Below are 16,385 nucleotides of genomic sequence, written 5' to 3'. Positions count from 1 at the left end.
CTTCAAATGAAGCATCATTCACCCACGATCTTCAATTCCAACCTATATAAGTCTGATAGTTGATTAAATCCCCTAAATAACATTGAATCACACTTTCGATCTCTCCAAAAACCCACCTTCTCATCTCATCATTTAAGCAACATGAATCTTGAACCTCAGTGCAGTTTATGTAGGTTTATTGATTAATTACTTTAGATCTCTTTCCCTTATGTATATGTTGTGAAATTTTTAGTGAAAGTTACTAAATGAAAGTATAATAGTACTTTTTGGCATGATGTCACCTTCGACTTTGGTGAATGAATGATGATGCCATTTCCTAGCATATGAATTCGATAAAATTCCTATACATAGCAATTTAGGAAGTTTTTTTAATTTCTTACTGTATAAGAGTCTCTGATTTGTCTTTTGAGAGGACCAATTCAAATGTGCATAATTAGCGCCTCGATAGTATTTGCATACAACGACAAATTTTCAGTACATCGTTGACATGACAATACCCATTGCCTTTTGTTTATGTGTTTAAGATGAATACTATGGTATGAGAAGACAAACATTCAACTTATAATGTATTCGATTTAGAATTCTATCATCCAAGAATGTTACATCTCCCTTTAATCTTCTATCACTATCAGGTTGAAAAATTGATTGAGAAATGATGAACCGGATGATATGAATATTGTTTAAGTTGAGTCCCCTGGTTGTAGATGAAACCACTTAAATCAACCTAGTGTCGTAGGCATATATGTTCAAAGGTGGGCCTTGGTTTACCCCATATGAGTTTAAGTTCTTAGGTATAATATTACATCCGTCTCAAATTTATAGTCTATTTTTTATTTTTGAAGTTTTTTTTCTTAAACTTTGACCTTAAATATTTTTATGTTTGATAGATAATATTTGATGCAAAATATATGAATAGATTGTATTTTAAATGTTTTTTTCATTGTTATAAGTTTTTTCAATTAGTATATAACACAAATAAAAATATTTAAGGTCAAAGTTAAAAAAAAAGACTTTAAAAATCAAAAGTGGACTATCAATTTGAAACGAAAGGAATATATATATTTTTGTTAAGTAAAAGGAAGTTGGGCTCCATATAGCCCACCCATAACAAAACATAAAATTCCATATGAGAGAATATTCGACTTTCATTTTGACGATTAAATACATTTTGTTCGATTTATGTTGCCTTTTGCTTTTTGAATTTTTTTTTTCCGTTAGTCGTTATTTATCAACCAATCAGCTTAGTATATTAATTTTTTTTCTATTAACTTCATTACTTAATTACTTCATTTTTTGTAACATCCTAAAAATACGGACTAAAAATTTCATTTTAAATTAAACAAGTATAAATCCATTTGTCTGAAAACCACATAATATATATATATATATATATATATATATATATATATATATATATATATATATATATATATCAAACCAATGTATCCATAGTCAGAACATGTCATAACAAAATCATATCAGAGTATAAATCCCATAGATCTCTGGTGCAGAAAATCGTGTGTGTGATGCGCTGCTACCGTATCAGCTCTTTTCCCTTTGAGGAAGAAGTACTGAAACCAAAACTAAAAACCGTAAACACAAAGCTTAGTAAGTTCCCCTATCATACCACATACCATATAATCACATACTGCCTAGCATATCTTCGTGCTGACCTCCCCTTCGGTCTCTTTCAACCGGTAACTGCCTAGCATATCAGAGTGTTGGCCTCCCATTCGGTCACTTTTAACCGGTAACCGGGAACTATTTCACCCCATACTACTACCACATAAAACATATATAGTCTAGCATATCTAGATGTTGGCTTCCCCTTCGGTCTCTTTCAACTGGTAACTGGGGACTATTTCACCCTTACCACTACCATATAATAACCTAGCATACTAGCACAAAAAGCATATCAGATAGTGGCATACCAGACAGTTATCGCAAAGATAATCATCTCATCTATAATCACCTACTAGTGGGTCGACATTGGTGCCTTCGACCCATTCCTATTGGAAGGTAACTCACATCAATGTCGTGAAATAGTTGAACTGTCCTTTGTGTTGGGATCAACTCCACTCAAACTCCTACACATAACAATTGTCCTTTAATTACTCTTTCATACTCATAACCCCTTTAAGGGTCAACTTTGGTCAATAGTCAAGGTCAAAGTCAACATCCTGGTAGACTCAACTCGCCGAATTGGTCCATCAACTCTTCAAGTTCCATAATCCATAAAACCTTGAAATCTAGATCTTACTCGTTGAGTTCTTTCATGAACTCGTTGAGTTCTTTCATGAACTCGTTGAGTTCCATGATTCGTAAAACTCTAAAACCCCCGAACCTACTCGTCAAGTTCTTTCATGAACTCGTCGAGTTCTTCCTTATAACGTAGTCGGGACCTTTTATTCATAGCTCGCTGAGTTCCTCCCTGGACTCGTCGAGTTCTCCTTCATACAGTGTCAGGACATTTTTCTCCTAACTCGTCGAGTTCCTCCTTGAACTCATCAAGTTCTTCATTCTTTAAGCCCAAAACATGTCCAACTCGCTGAGTCAGCTCCTAGACTCAACGAGTTTACTTAGCAACAGAAAAGGTTGGGGGACCACGACCCAACTTGTCGAGTCATATGAACAAATCGTCGAGTCCCCTATAGTCAAAATCCATACAGTCATTTTTATTCGGGCTTAATGCATCCCAAACACAGATCTGGTTCCCTACGATCGATATATCATGTAAAGCTGCTAAGTTTACGTGCATGCATGGGTTATTTAGCTCAAAAAGCCCTAAAAAGGGGTTCATATGATGCATGGAACTCCCATGGCCATAAAGCTGGCACCTTTATGCCATGGAGTCCCTCAGAGACTCTGGATCTGATGTTATTACCCCAAAACATGCTTGCATTCATGAAGTGTTCCATAATATGCTTCATATGGCCTAAACTACCCCATGAAGAGATCTAATAAATAAATAGACAAGGTATAGACTTTATACCTCAGATGAGCTGGAAATGAAGTTCTTCTTCTGTATCGAAAGCTCCTACCTTCAACCAAACACTTCTAGCTTCCACTCCTTCAATGAAAATACAAAAGAATCACTATGTTTTCACTCACACACACTCACAAGGCTCAAAATCGCGATTTAGGGTTTGTTAGACTATGGGAGGCGATGAGGGAGGCCACAATAGGGTGTTAAGGTCTTTAAATAGGGTGCAAACCCTGAAAATTAGGGTTTCACTCTGGCAACCCTACTCATCGAGTCGAGGCTTCTCGACTCATTGAGTAAACTTCAAGTCCCGCTTCCAAAAATCCCATTCCTACTCGACAACTTTGGGGTCTCCTACTCGTCGAGTCCCTTTGCAAAAATGAATAATTCTTTATTAAAATACATACCAGGAACCGAACGTTACAATTCTCCCCCACTTATTTTAGATTTCGTCCTCGAAGTCTGTTGCGTCTGGGAAAAGCACGGGGTAGTGCTCCCTCATCTCATCCTCCGGCTCCCAGGTCCATTCTAAGCCCTTGCGGTGCTGCCATTGCACCTTCACTAACTCGACCTTCTTATTCCTCAGATCCTTTGTCTTCCTATCAAGGATGGCTACCGGTCGCTCAGTGTAGTTCAGGCTGTTGTCCACCTGAATATCCTCTAGAGGTACCATCGTGGAGTCATCTACCAGGCACTTCCGCAACTGGGAGACATGAAAGGTACTGTGGATCTGACTAAGCTCGGCTGGCAGATCCAACCTATACATCACCTTGCCCACCCGAGCTGCAACCTTGAAAGGTCCAATGTACCTGGGGCCCAACTTGCCTCGCTTCCTGAATTGGATGACACCTTTCCAAGGTGACACCTTCAGGAGAACCATATCCCCGAACTGGAACTCCAGGTTTGAACGACGCTTGTCAGAATAACTCTTCTGCCGACTCTGAGTAATCTGAAGCCTGCTCCTGACCTACTGTATCCTCTCTGTCGTCTTGAGTACCACCTCGGTACTCCCCATGACCCTCCGTCTAACCTCACCCCAATATATCGGGGTTTTGTACTTCCTCCCATATAACATCTCGAAGGGAGGACGGTCATACTTGTGTGGTAGCTATTATTATAGGAAAACTTGAAGGGATTTATTATACTACAACATCCTATGGTGCACATACAACCCTAAATATCTTGGATATATGTTTTCACTAATTATACATGCAAATGGTTTCCAAGGCATTAAACCTATAACTAGCATGCATTCTCATATACCAAATAAGATACTAGTTATAGTAACATACCTTTTGTGTTGTAGCTTGATTCCATGGAGCTTAAGAGCCTAGTGCCTCAAGTGTGACACCTCAAATGGTTCACACAACACCAACAACAACTTGGAATAACTTGAGAGAAAAGTCCTTATGCTCAAATCGGTTAACCCTCATGTGTATACACCTTAGTGCCGATTTCTTGAGCCATGGGGTCTTTATATATTGTGGCTATTAGGGTTACACCATGTAACTCATGTCTTTCCATATTCTCCATTCTCCATGGGTTAAAACCTCCATGGAGTATCCATGGGTTACTCCATGGGTTTAGCCAAACATGAAGAACTATGAATCATAAGCCCACATATATAAGAATGAATGGTTTACACAATCAATCCCCATATATTTAATTAGTATCCTTTTGACCACAAAATTAATTCCAAATTAATTCTTGATCAATACTAATTAAATAATATGATTTCATATTAATATATTAGAACTTATAATATATTAATAAATCATAATTATCCTTTTCTCACAAAAGTCTATCCAAATTGTTCCGACGCCATGAAACCCAAATGGACCATGCTAATCGGATCAAGTACATACCAACTATAGTTATGGACTTAGACACTAATCCAACAGTCTCCCACTTGGATAAGTCTAAAACTATTATTACGTATGACTCCAAAACTGTAACATCCGGAATTTCAGGTATGTTATCGTATGATTGAATTCTTGAGGTTTATGGAGTGACTCAACGAGTTGGGAGTCCAACTCGCCGAGTAGGGTCGAGTTGTCGTGTGGGATTTAATGAATGGACTCGACGAGTCGGGAGGCAGACTCGCCGAGTTGGTGCTGGGCAAAGAAACCCTAATTTTTCGGGGTTGGGGCCTATATAAGGGAACTTATGCCCCCCTTTCCGCCTCATCAGTTACCCTACACCACTGAGAGCAAACCCTAATGGCTATTAAGCTAGAGAGTGAGAGAGAAGCTCATATTATGGTTCGTGTGCATCATTTGAGGAAGATGATGAGGTTACCAAGCAAGGAGCTGGAGGTGAGGCTGTTGGATCCAGTGATTTCCTGTACAGAGCTCCTGAGGAAGGTATGAAGTCTTCACCATTCTTCTTATTTTGGATAGATCTCATATCTATGGAATTTTAGGGCTTTTTGCCATCTTTTGTTTGGGGTTTTGAATAGCATGAATTATCAAAGATTCTAGACCTCAGATCTGGACTTTGTGAGGTCCTTAGAGTCTAGGTGTCCCAACTTTATGCATCCATATGAGGGTTTTTGGGCTTAATCACTTATGAAGGGCTTGTATTAGCATTTTGGAGTAATAACATCATGCATGAACATAAAGATCGAAGCTTTACATGCTTATTGAGCCTTGAGATGACAGATCTAATGTTTGGAGTGCTAGATTTGTTTGAAATCGTCTGAATGAGGAATCAGATCGAAGGGACTCGTCGAGTCCATGGCCTGACTCGACGAATCGGTGAGCGTTTGTCCCGATGGGTTTGATTGTGCGATAACTCGGCGAGTTGGGGGTCAACTCGACGAGTTGAGCTGGACCTTCTTGAGACTTCTGGGGAAACGAGTGGACTCGACGAGTCGCAAGAGTGCACTTGACGAGTCGGGTCAAACATGGACTGTTGACTCGAAGTTTGACTTATGTTGACTTTAGGGTTTGGTCAACATGAGTAATGGAGACCATGGAGGGGTAAAATGGTCTTTTACCCAATTCAAGAGTTAAAGAGAGAAGAATAACTTTTGGTTGCTTAGAGTTGAGAATCAAGTATTTATTAAGGTAACTACCCTATGTGTAGGCGGTGGCTAGTTCAAGATTCGAGTATGGGGATGCGTGCTTGTTGTCGAGGTGAGTCTTCTCACTATACTTTACTATGAGTGGTATTTTGTGTGATAGAGATTTCTTATGTGCTTATCTGTGTATCGTGATATCCTACATTATTTCTTTGTGATTTATGTTGTGTATTTCTCAGAGTTTATAGAGTTAGGACCGGAGGGTCCACAGAGTTAGGACCAGAGGGTCCATCAGAGTTGTGGGACTGGAGGGTCCCACTGAGACACATGGACTGGAGGGTCTGACAGAGTTATAGCCTCGAGTGGCTAATGTGTTGTATGTGGTATTTTGGGGAACTCACTAAACTTCGTGTTTACCGTGTTATATGTTTCAGGTTTCTCAGGATCGCGGGAAGGCACATGCTTGATTGTACACACACCAGTGAAAGAGTTATGTTTTGAAGATTGTGGATTTTAATCAGACAATTATGGAGTTGTAATTTGTAAATTAAATAAATGAGATTTATGTGAAATATGTTATGAGAAATATGCAATTTTAAATGAAAATTTTATTTGAAAATTTACGGTGTTACAAAAACCCGACTAGCAATCGTAGCTCTTAAAAGCTGCTGTGGAACTCTGGACAAATCAATGATGCGTCCATTAGATAAGGGATCATATATTCCTCCATTCTAGATATCATATGAACTAAGACATGGATTATAATCATTCTCTCTGTCCATTCTTTGTTTCCCGATTTCCGATTTTTGATGAACGACTAATTGAACAAATCAAATCAGTCCAGGCTTGGCCAAACACTTCGGGGTGTCATCACTAAATCATAGAGGGGCCCACAGATATCGCTTCTATCTCTTTAAGGGTAAAAGGAATGGATAAACTTCGACTCATATGCTTGTTCTACTACTTGTTGAATCATACACAAAGGCACGTTTTATAACATCGAGTTACCAATGCGTTTTCGTACAATCAATGTATAACCAACTCATAGGCAACAACTCATATCTCTAGGTTTAAAGAATATAAGATATTATCATCTCATGATCACTCGTTATAAAATCCATGAAGTGATTCAAATGAACGTGGGTTGAATCCAATAATCAGAACTTATGAGCACTCATGAGTGTTGTAGCAACTCTTGCTATGTCTAACATCTTAGACATCTACAAGCCAACTTCATGACAATCTTGATTCATATCTACTTCCAACATATGACCGACTGTGGATGGTTTGAATAACTTAGTCATTCGGTAAGAATGACCTAGTTGTTCTGGAAGTCAAAACATGCAAAGTGAAACACAAGAATAATCGAATCCAATATGGTCTCAGAACTTATGAATATAAATAGAACACCTTTTATTTATCACCATATTGATTACACATTATTCATTGTATAATGTTTCAAATTTATCAACTTAATACTTGAATTAAAACAATAGTTGTCCCATACTCCAAGCATGTACACTATGTTTTTCTAAACACTAGTCATGCCATACACCAAGTATGCACACTATGTTTATCTATGATCTTTACTTTGTGGAATAGATCGATTGAACATAATTTCAATGATTCTCATTTCACAATCCCAAATCCTTACCGTAAATGCAAGAATTCCAAATTCCTGCCATTTACCGAAATATGTTAGATTTTAAACTTATATGCACTAATCCTCTGTAATGATTATGCACAAAGTCACAATGACTTGTTAACAGACATTACATAGCATTCCAATGGAGATCAACTCCATGGAAATGAAGTCTCATATTCAAAGTACATTGCTTTGAACATCCTTCTTACATTAAGTTTTCTAATCTTACACAGATTTAATGAATAACTTCCACCTATAGGAATATTTCCACATTCCCATTTTGACTATCACTTCTGAAAAGATTTGCCTTTTTTCAGAATATGTCAATATGGTCCTCTCCAAAAATTTACACCATGCTTCCAACTTTCCCTAGGCAACCAATCTTTGTTAAACCTTAGATTGTCCTCGACAATTGCTTAATCACTTTAGTCATATCCAGTTCTAGTACTCTTCCCTCTTAATGCCATAGGCATTTGGAAAAATTTAGAACAGATGAATATTATAGCACATGCAATCGATCCTATATCTGAAGCATATGGGACATGATTCATGATGTCTCACATAAGGACATGATACTAGACCGGTCTTTTGCTATAATAATTCTATTTCTATTTTCCATGTTCTCATAATTCAGATTATGAAACAGTCCATTTCATGCGATTTTGTAACGCTACCATCTTCAAATTGCAAACCCTTTTATGTTCTCCTAATATTATGTTTTTATTATTTCCATCTATTAATGTATGTTTTATCAAATCCATTGTAGATGGTTGTAGGATACTTCAAGATTTGTATTTGTTTCTGTCGATCATTTTCAAAATGGCAACTCAAGATTTAATCAAGAACAATAGTTGTTTGCTACTAGAGACGTTGAAGAGGAGTGGGAACATTGGTATTGTGAATTCTCTGTGAGGTATACATATTTTCTATAATAGATACACATGAATATTGTAAACATTTTAATTTATTATAAAATCTAAAATAATTAGTGTTATTGATACAATTTTGAGTTATGTAATCAAGTTTTTGGTGGTTATTTTGCACTGATATTTTGAAAATGTTACTTATTTTGCAGTGAAGTGAAAATACATTCAAACATTTCTTAGGCTTCAAACAAAGCCAATAGCCAATTTAAGAAAAAAGGTAATGGAAATTGGAAAGTGACTTTTGGTTCATTTATCTTATTGTATATTTGTTTTAAATTCTTTTTTTTATTTTTTTTGTTGTTAGATAATTTAGGATGATGCTCGGTTTGAAGAAGCCAAAAGCAATCCAAACCAAGATGTTTGTTTGTTATAGCAATGTCCTTAAAAAATACCATTAACTTAGAAATTTTCGTTAATATGGGACCAAAATTGTAAAATACTTTAATTTTAAAAGTGTCAGCTAACCGTTAACCTTTTATAATTTTTTTTATAGCAATGTACTTCCGAATACCATTAACCTTTAATTTTTGGATACTCAAGGAGCTAAACTGGTATTTTTTTCTATTTTATAAAAGTTTCGTTTAACTATTACCTTTTATAAGTTTCCTTATTATAGCATTCTACGTCAAAAGTACAATTTTATAAGTTTCTTTGTAATAACAATGTACATATAAAATACCGTCAAACCTTTAGTTATTAGAAACCCATGGGCCAAAAATGTAAATTATTTTAATTTTTATAAGTGTTGATTAACTTTGAAAATGTCGTCGACCTTAAATTTTTGGATAGTTACTATTTAGGAACCGAAATTGTAAATTACTATTATTTTTTGAAGTGTTATAGAATCATTTCTATAACAAATTTTTTATAAGTTTATTTGTTATAGAAATGTACTTTCAGAATACTGTAAATCGTTTTTTGTCCATTATAGCATCTTACTTTAAATGCAAGTAACTTGTAATAAACAATAAAGGAAAGTAAGTTGCTAAGTTGCTATTCTTGATAGTTAAAAAAGACAATTTCTTTAAACTAAATTCAGATGAACAAAAAGATGAACACAAGGTATAACATCCTACTTTTTAATCTTTTTTTTCCAACATTTTAATCCTTTCTTGACATAAATATAATCATTTTTTGACAGTTAAAAAAATATATGATATTTTTTTCAGCACTTTGATCTTTTTTTTCCCGCTTTTAAATACTTCTTGACAATTTTAAAGGGTACTTGAAGTCAAGGGTTATGGATGATGTCATGTTATTATATATGATTTTGTAATTTTATTCTTCAAAAAAAAAATCCATATTAGTTTCAATTTTCTGTTACTAACGAATTGTTAATTTACAAAAAAAAAAAAAACAAAAAAAAACAAAAAAAAAAAAACCTTTTCTCGAACATGAGTAGGAAGATCAAAATATCCAATCACCAAAAATGCATGAAAGATTGAATGTTCGAATGTTATTTACATAGCATACATGAATTATAAACGAACATAACATATTATTTAGCAAACGCAGTCACTCTCAAGTCTCAACTCATTCTAAAACTATCATCGCAACTTTCAACATCCGCCAACCTCCGCCGCTTCCTCCGGCAACACCACCGTCAACAAAGAATACTTCACACGAAGAGATATCTTCCCCTTATCCACAACAAGTCTAGCCCCAGAAACAACCCAATACCCCGGAGACTCCTGCGGCCCCCTCGTCATCTCCGTCGTATCCACAAACCTCAACAGCTTCGGCGCCTGAATCGGAGCCGGTGGTCCACCAGGGTACACCGCCGAATTTATATTCACTTCCACCGCTTGCGGTGGCGTTTTCAACACCCCCGTCAAATGATGACTTATAAGACTCGATATCAGTCCCGATTTACGAGTCAACCCACACGATCCATCCCATTCCGGGGTTTTAATCGCAACTGCACCGAGTACAGTTGAAAACCCTAGCCGTAAAAAGAGGACTTTTTTGAATCCGTGATCGGCGACTTGGAAGCAGGCGGCGGTTACGATTGAGAGATCGTTTTCTGATTCGACCGGAGCAGTGCAGACGTGGGAGAAATGCTTCCATTGGACTTTTTCGTAGTAGCGGTGGTCGTAAGATTCGTCGGAGAAGTTTCGATTTTGATCGGAATCGAAGTGGAAGAGTTTGGGGAGAGAAGAGAGATGTTGCAGGTGGATCGCTAAATAGTTGCTCCGTTTGCCTTCTAGGTATAATCGGAGACCTGTCACCGGCGTCTTACTCACGTCAACCTAATAACACCAAAGTCAACACGTTACCAAATATAAATTTACATTTTATTTACATTCCTTTGGTTCGGGTTTTTTTTTACATGTCGGATCTTTTGATCAAAAAATTTCAAATTTTGACTATTTTTGTAGAATATAATTTTACCCTATGTTTTAACTTTTAATAAAATATTATTAAGGTTTTATATAACTTACAATTAAATTTACAAGCATAATTTAATATTCTAATAATCACCGACCAATTAAACACTGACACTTGAAATCTTTTCAAATATATAAACTAACATAAAAGTTAATCTTTTTTTTTGTTTCAAAAACACACATTATTTACAATTAAGTAAATAATGTGTTACCGGATTGAGGTTCACGTATAGCCTGGGCCCACAAAAGCTAAATTGTAACGACGGTGTTCTTCGTTGCTTTGGATGTGGTCCGAGTGGAAGATCACTGAACTCTGGGGCCCACTGTCTTGGCAACTGGAACTCTAAGAACTGATGAAGCTCTTCAATCGGTGGTTTATCTGTAAAAAAAACAAGTGTCATCATTTACTCTGATTCAGACAGACATCAGACAGACAGTTCATTCGGTCCAAAAAAAAAGGAGCAGAGTTTGCTCACAACGTAGATATAGATTTATGGCATGGCTCAAGTATCCACTTCCCGATACGCCATTAAGCAACGAAGTTATTGGAATGAAAGACATTGCGATTACATCGGGTTCTAATTGCACACTATGCAACCAATCATTATGGTTTAAATTTCTATTATCAGTCCCTCCTCTTCTTTTACAAATGGTAGCAAGATTCTGTAAACATGTGAAATGACGAATTTAACCTTGACTGTCTCAAATTGATTACATTATAAAACAACAATAGAAAGGTTACTATATAAGTATATAACTATACCTCCTTGTAAGAATAAGAACTTGATGGACTAGTATCTGCAAACCTTAGTCTATGCTCCCTCATATCATACTGAAAAAAATAAAGATTTTAAAGAGAATTTAAGTGTTACATGATCAAAATTCAAAAAGCATACACAAATGAACATTTAATAAATTGGTTAAATAATAAATACCATGTCATTTTGAGAAATACGTCCAGATTGAACTCCATATTGTTCATCAAGATCAAGGAATCTCTTGTCTGCCATGGCTTCTAGTCTTTTTTGTACTTCAGCAGGTTGAAGGGAAGATGTATGTTGTTGTTTCATATAGATTACATCTTTTCCACCCATATTCACACCCACAACTATATGAGTCCCAAAATTTTCGATAAAACTGTAAGGATAACAGAAGATTGATTTAAAATTTTCTCCCATAAAAGTGGAAAGCCATATCAATTATATGAATCTGACCTTGCTATCAAAGGAGGATCCCATGAAGATGGAACAGCTTTCTTTACATCATCAGAGAGTAGTATGTGAGATTTTTCTAGTGCAACTGTGTATAATGAAATGAACATGCCTTCAAAAGATAGAGTTTTGGTACTCGAAGCATCTTTTTGCCAACTTCCAGAAAACTCAAACATTGCATTGAAAAGGCCTGAAGGAACTTTTCCAGTCAATGATAGTTCCTGGTTGAAATGCTCTGACATCTGTACACCAAGGTTTGCAGATACCTCGATTTGATCAGATACATATTGATGATTGTTGATTACTCAAGGATAAGTACGAGAAAAGGTATATATTCTCATATTAGTTCATGAATATCACGTAAATTTGGTAGCTACAGCAAACATTGGGTTTAGATTAAGGAGCAGGTGTTTATGAAACGGACGGAGTAATATTTTGTATACCTGTTGAAACGAGAGAACATCTGAACGAAATCGAGTCCGCTCTCCTTTATCACATCTAATTGATCTGGCAACATCAGGAATTAAGAGTCCACAAGGAAGGACAATGTCTCTACCTTCAGCTTCATCAACTTCAATCAATCGGTTTTGATTATGATTACCCCCAACAACATCTGAAGATGAACCGCGTTTACAATACGTAAGCCTCAGATCTAACGAGATATCATAACCACATCCAATCGACTGAATCGCAACATTTGCAGCTTCAGCAGCTGGAAGCTTAAGCGCCATTTTAAGTTTTTAACCCCAAAATCAATGTCTAAACCGATGGACAATCCAGCTCGCACACATTGTTTAACCCCTAGCCAGCTCCAGAAAGGCAGAAAACTTCATGGAAATGAAAGTACATGCGATAAACAGTTGGTGTGTGAATAGTGGAATAATTGGGTGAAATGAAGCAGAAATCAGTGAAATCACCACTAGTTTTCCTCCTTGATTGGAGAGTAATCGGCATGAGTGAGATGTATTTTGGAAAGAAGCAGAGGCGGGAGAAAAGGGGCGTATTTTGCGCCATGAGAAGCAGTGAATTGGGTTGACGAGGAAGGTTGTGATCTAGTTTGTTGCCATTAACGAACTTCAAAGGTGGAATTGACAGTAGTGATTGGTGATTGATGAATAAAATTTGAATTTTCAAGTCACCCGCAAGATTTTAGGTCTGGGATACTACATAAACTTTTTATTTATTTATTTATAAAAGTCATTTTATAAGAGTTGAAGTAAAATGCAGTTTTAATCCTTACGGTTTTCACAAAGCAACACTTTTGGTCCTAATATTTTGATTTAGTCATGAATGGTCCCTACTTCTATACTTCATTGTTTGGTAACACCCTTGGTCCGTGGTTCTGGTACCCTCCGTTAAACATATTTAGTAACAATGCAAAATGACTAAAATGCCCTCAAGACATATTTGCTAATACCCAAGTTGAAGAAAGGGTCGACTGTGTTCTTCTTTCTCACCGGGTCAGAGGTGTTTGGAGTTACTTTTTAAGCCCAAATTTTTTTTTATAAATTTTTTTTTAATTTTTTTAAGAAGTAAAAATTAAAAGTTTTAAAAAAAATATCTGGATGATATTTCTTAACTTTTGAATGTCTTTTACATTTTCAAATGCTAAAAGTCATAAAAAGATACAATTTCATGACTCTTAAAAAACTTTTTTTTTCTTCTTGACAAAAAGTTATTTTCTAATTCCCAAGCATCTTTTTGAATTTTTTTAACATTTTAAAAAAACTAAAAATCAAAAGGCTATTATAAAAGCAATCCCAAACACCCTCTCATTCCCATCTCAAAACAACTATCCCAAACCCCAGCCAATGTCTCAATCATTGGCACCGGCATCGCTGACTCATCTTCTGAACACTTCGTGCCTCAGTTCTCCGTCTGTTTCCCCTTCTCATCTGAACCAAACTTCATGCTTGAATGCTTAACTTCATGTTGGTGAGTCAATTTAGATCGTTAAGGTTTGAGTACTACCATATGAAAAAGTGATAGGCTTCTTGAATATGTGCAGTTTCATCCTTTAGCATCCATAAAATGCAAGTTGGTAGGTATGTTTCCTAATTAATTTTTGATTTTTAGGATTACTTCAAAGTATATTGATTATCTCTTTGATCGACTTTAACCAATCGATTTTGACTTTTTTTGACTTTAACCTTTGGTCATTGGTGTTGGAGGTGGGGTTAGTGGAGTATGTGTGGCAACAAATTTCTTATTTCACTGGAATTAACGTGGTTGAGGTACATAAACATACAAATTTTCAATTTATGTCATTTAGCTTGTTTGATTTTAGTAACTCCCTCTCGTATCTGTTTTGTGTTATTTAACTTGTTCGATTCAAAAAAAAGTTTTACATAAGCTCTATACTAGTAAGATAAAGAAGGAAGTGGAAGCGAATTTTGGTATGCATCAAATTCATTTGAAAGTTTCTCACATTTTGCTTTATGTTGTGAATGATATGAAGAATTACCATGCTCCTGACGTCTCTATATGTTTGAAAAAAATGGGGGAGACTATTATTGATTTGGTTCTTGAGGTTATTCATCCACCTAATAATAATTAACTTAATGTTCGTGAAAAGAGCTTGTGAAATTGTTAAAAATAAAAACTCTTATAACTTTAGATTTCATGATCATGACAATGTTTTTGTGCATGTGATGTTAGCTAGCTAAAAAATTTTGTTATTTCTCATAACGGGGTTTTGTTTTGATAGTTCCGATCCAATTTAATCATATTAATCTAATATTTTTTAAAATTTCAAAACATATATCCAAGTACTTTGAATTGGATATATATTTGATATGAATTAAATAAATTTTACTTAGTTGGATCGGTTTTAAAAAAATAAAATTTAAAGCATGGTTTCAAATTTCCATCAGGAAGATATTCAATATCTTCTCATCTAAATTAAATATAAAGTAAATTACACAAACCGTCAATCGTGCAAGTGTTAAAAGGCATGTTCAGTTCTTACATTCAAAAATTAACTCAGACTGTCCCTTGTTTGGTTAAAAGTTGCACGCTTTATCTCTCGTTAGTCTAAATTTACATGCGTCATCCCTTACGAGACATAAAATGACTATTATGCCTTTTTTGTATTTTTTCCCAATTAATTTAAAGTTATTATTGTTATTATTAATTCAAAAATAACAAAAAAAATAAGGCCCTATGTTCATAACCCAACATCCCCACCCCACCCATCCAAGTGGTTCCTTTAACTGTTGAAGAACCTCCCAAGCACCACTTTAGGGAAATTACCACGTGAGCACACCCCTTGAAGTTAAAATCCGTTCAATGGACATAACCATTTCCAGAAACTCTTCCCCTTCTCTTCATGTGCAGAAATCCAAGCCCTAATCCCACCAACCATAAAGAAACCACCAGAATCTCCGATGATCCCATCTCTTCATTTTGTCAGCGTTCTTTGAGGTTTGAGTGAAGGATATGACTGATTGAAAACCGAACCGACAAAGATGATGACGTGTAACCAGGTTTCTCTCCTCCCGTCTCTTACACTTGGATCTACCCCGCCATCAGATATCTACAATCGCTACCTTAGATTTAGGGTTAAGTGGAGATAGAGGCGGTTCGACTTTTCTCTGCAAGCTAATTCCTCCTACATGTTTTCTCGATTTGCTTCAATTTGTATTTGTTGATCTTGGGTTTTTCCACTTGGGTTTTCATGGAAAAAAAGGGTGGTATGAAGTGGTGGGTGATAGTTGGGATGATGGTGGAAGTTCTGGCCCTAGTAGAGGTGTTGGAGTGGTTGGAAACAATGGAGGTGTTAGGGGTGGCTGGGTGGCTGAAAACAATGGATGTGTTCACTAGGTGGTTTTTTTAGAGAAAAATATAATATTGGAAAGAAAGAGGGTAAGCAGGGAAAATGTAAAGATAAGTAAGGTATGACCCACACTTTAACTAAATTGTATTTTTAATAATTAAAAATATTCAAAGATATTTAAAATAAATGAAAAAGAAATAAAAAGGGTAATGTTGTCATTTTAAGTCTATAAGGGACGAAGCCTGCACCTTTTTAAGATATAAGGGACGGTCCGGGTTAATTTTTGAAAATAGGAACCGAACGACGAACGTGCCTTTTGGCACTTACACGAGGGACGATTTGTGTAATTTACTCTTAAATCTAAGGGTAAATTACTCCATTTGTCCCTCATGCATGTGCCAAAATGTACGTTTAGTCCGTATTTTCAAAAATTAAC

General features: G+C 35.9%; 1 protein-coding gene across 1 annotated transcript; it reads right to left on the bottom strand.

Moving 5' to 3' along the window:
* Nucleotides 1-10,006: 10,006 nt before the first annotated feature.
* LOC145063139 (MACPF domain-containing protein At4g24290-like) lies at nt 10,007-13,325 on the bottom strand. The gene is made up of 7 exons (XM_079010730.1): nt 12,618-13,325; nt 12,178-12,416; nt 11,899-12,100; nt 11,727-11,795; nt 11,440-11,626; nt 11,176-11,342; nt 10,007-10,825 (listed from the first exon to the last, which is right to left on the bottom strand). The coding sequence occupies exons 1-7, from the start codon at nt 12,903-12,905 to the stop codon at nt 10,136-10,138; spliced, it is 1,842 nt and encodes a 613-aa protein (XP_078866856.1). The 5' UTR covers nt 12,906-13,325; the 3' UTR covers nt 10,007-10,135.
* Between the last annotated feature and the right edge of the window lie 3,060 nt (nt 13,326-16,385).

This window comes from Lactuca serriola, chromosome 7 (assembly GCF_051521515.1).
Source record: "Lactuca serriola cultivar US96UC23 chromosome 7, Lser_US96UC23_V15, whole genome shotgun sequence".
In the NCBI taxonomy this organism is placed as follows: Eukaryota; Viridiplantae; Streptophyta; class Magnoliopsida; order Asterales; family Asteraceae; genus Lactuca; species Lactuca serriola.
Note: the sequence above shows the minus strand (reverse complement) of the source record. Positions and strands in the feature narration are given on the sequence as shown.

What these genes read in the sequence shown, in the direction of transcription:
- LOC145063139 (XM_079010730.1), bottom strand. Translation starts at nt 12,905, where the DNA reads ATGGCGCTTAAGCTTCCAGCTGCTGAAGCTGCAAATGTTGCGATTCAG. An exon ending in ATGTTCTCTCGTTTCAACAG is followed by an intron (nt 12,417 to 12,617) that starts GTATACAAAATA and finishes CTTGGTGTACAG; the next exon opens with ATGTCAGAGCATTTCAACCA. An exon ending in GTTCTTATTCTTACAAGGAG is followed by an intron (nt 11,627 to 11,726) that starts GTATAGTTATAT and finishes ACATGTTTACAG; the next exon opens with AATCTTGCTACCATTTGTAA.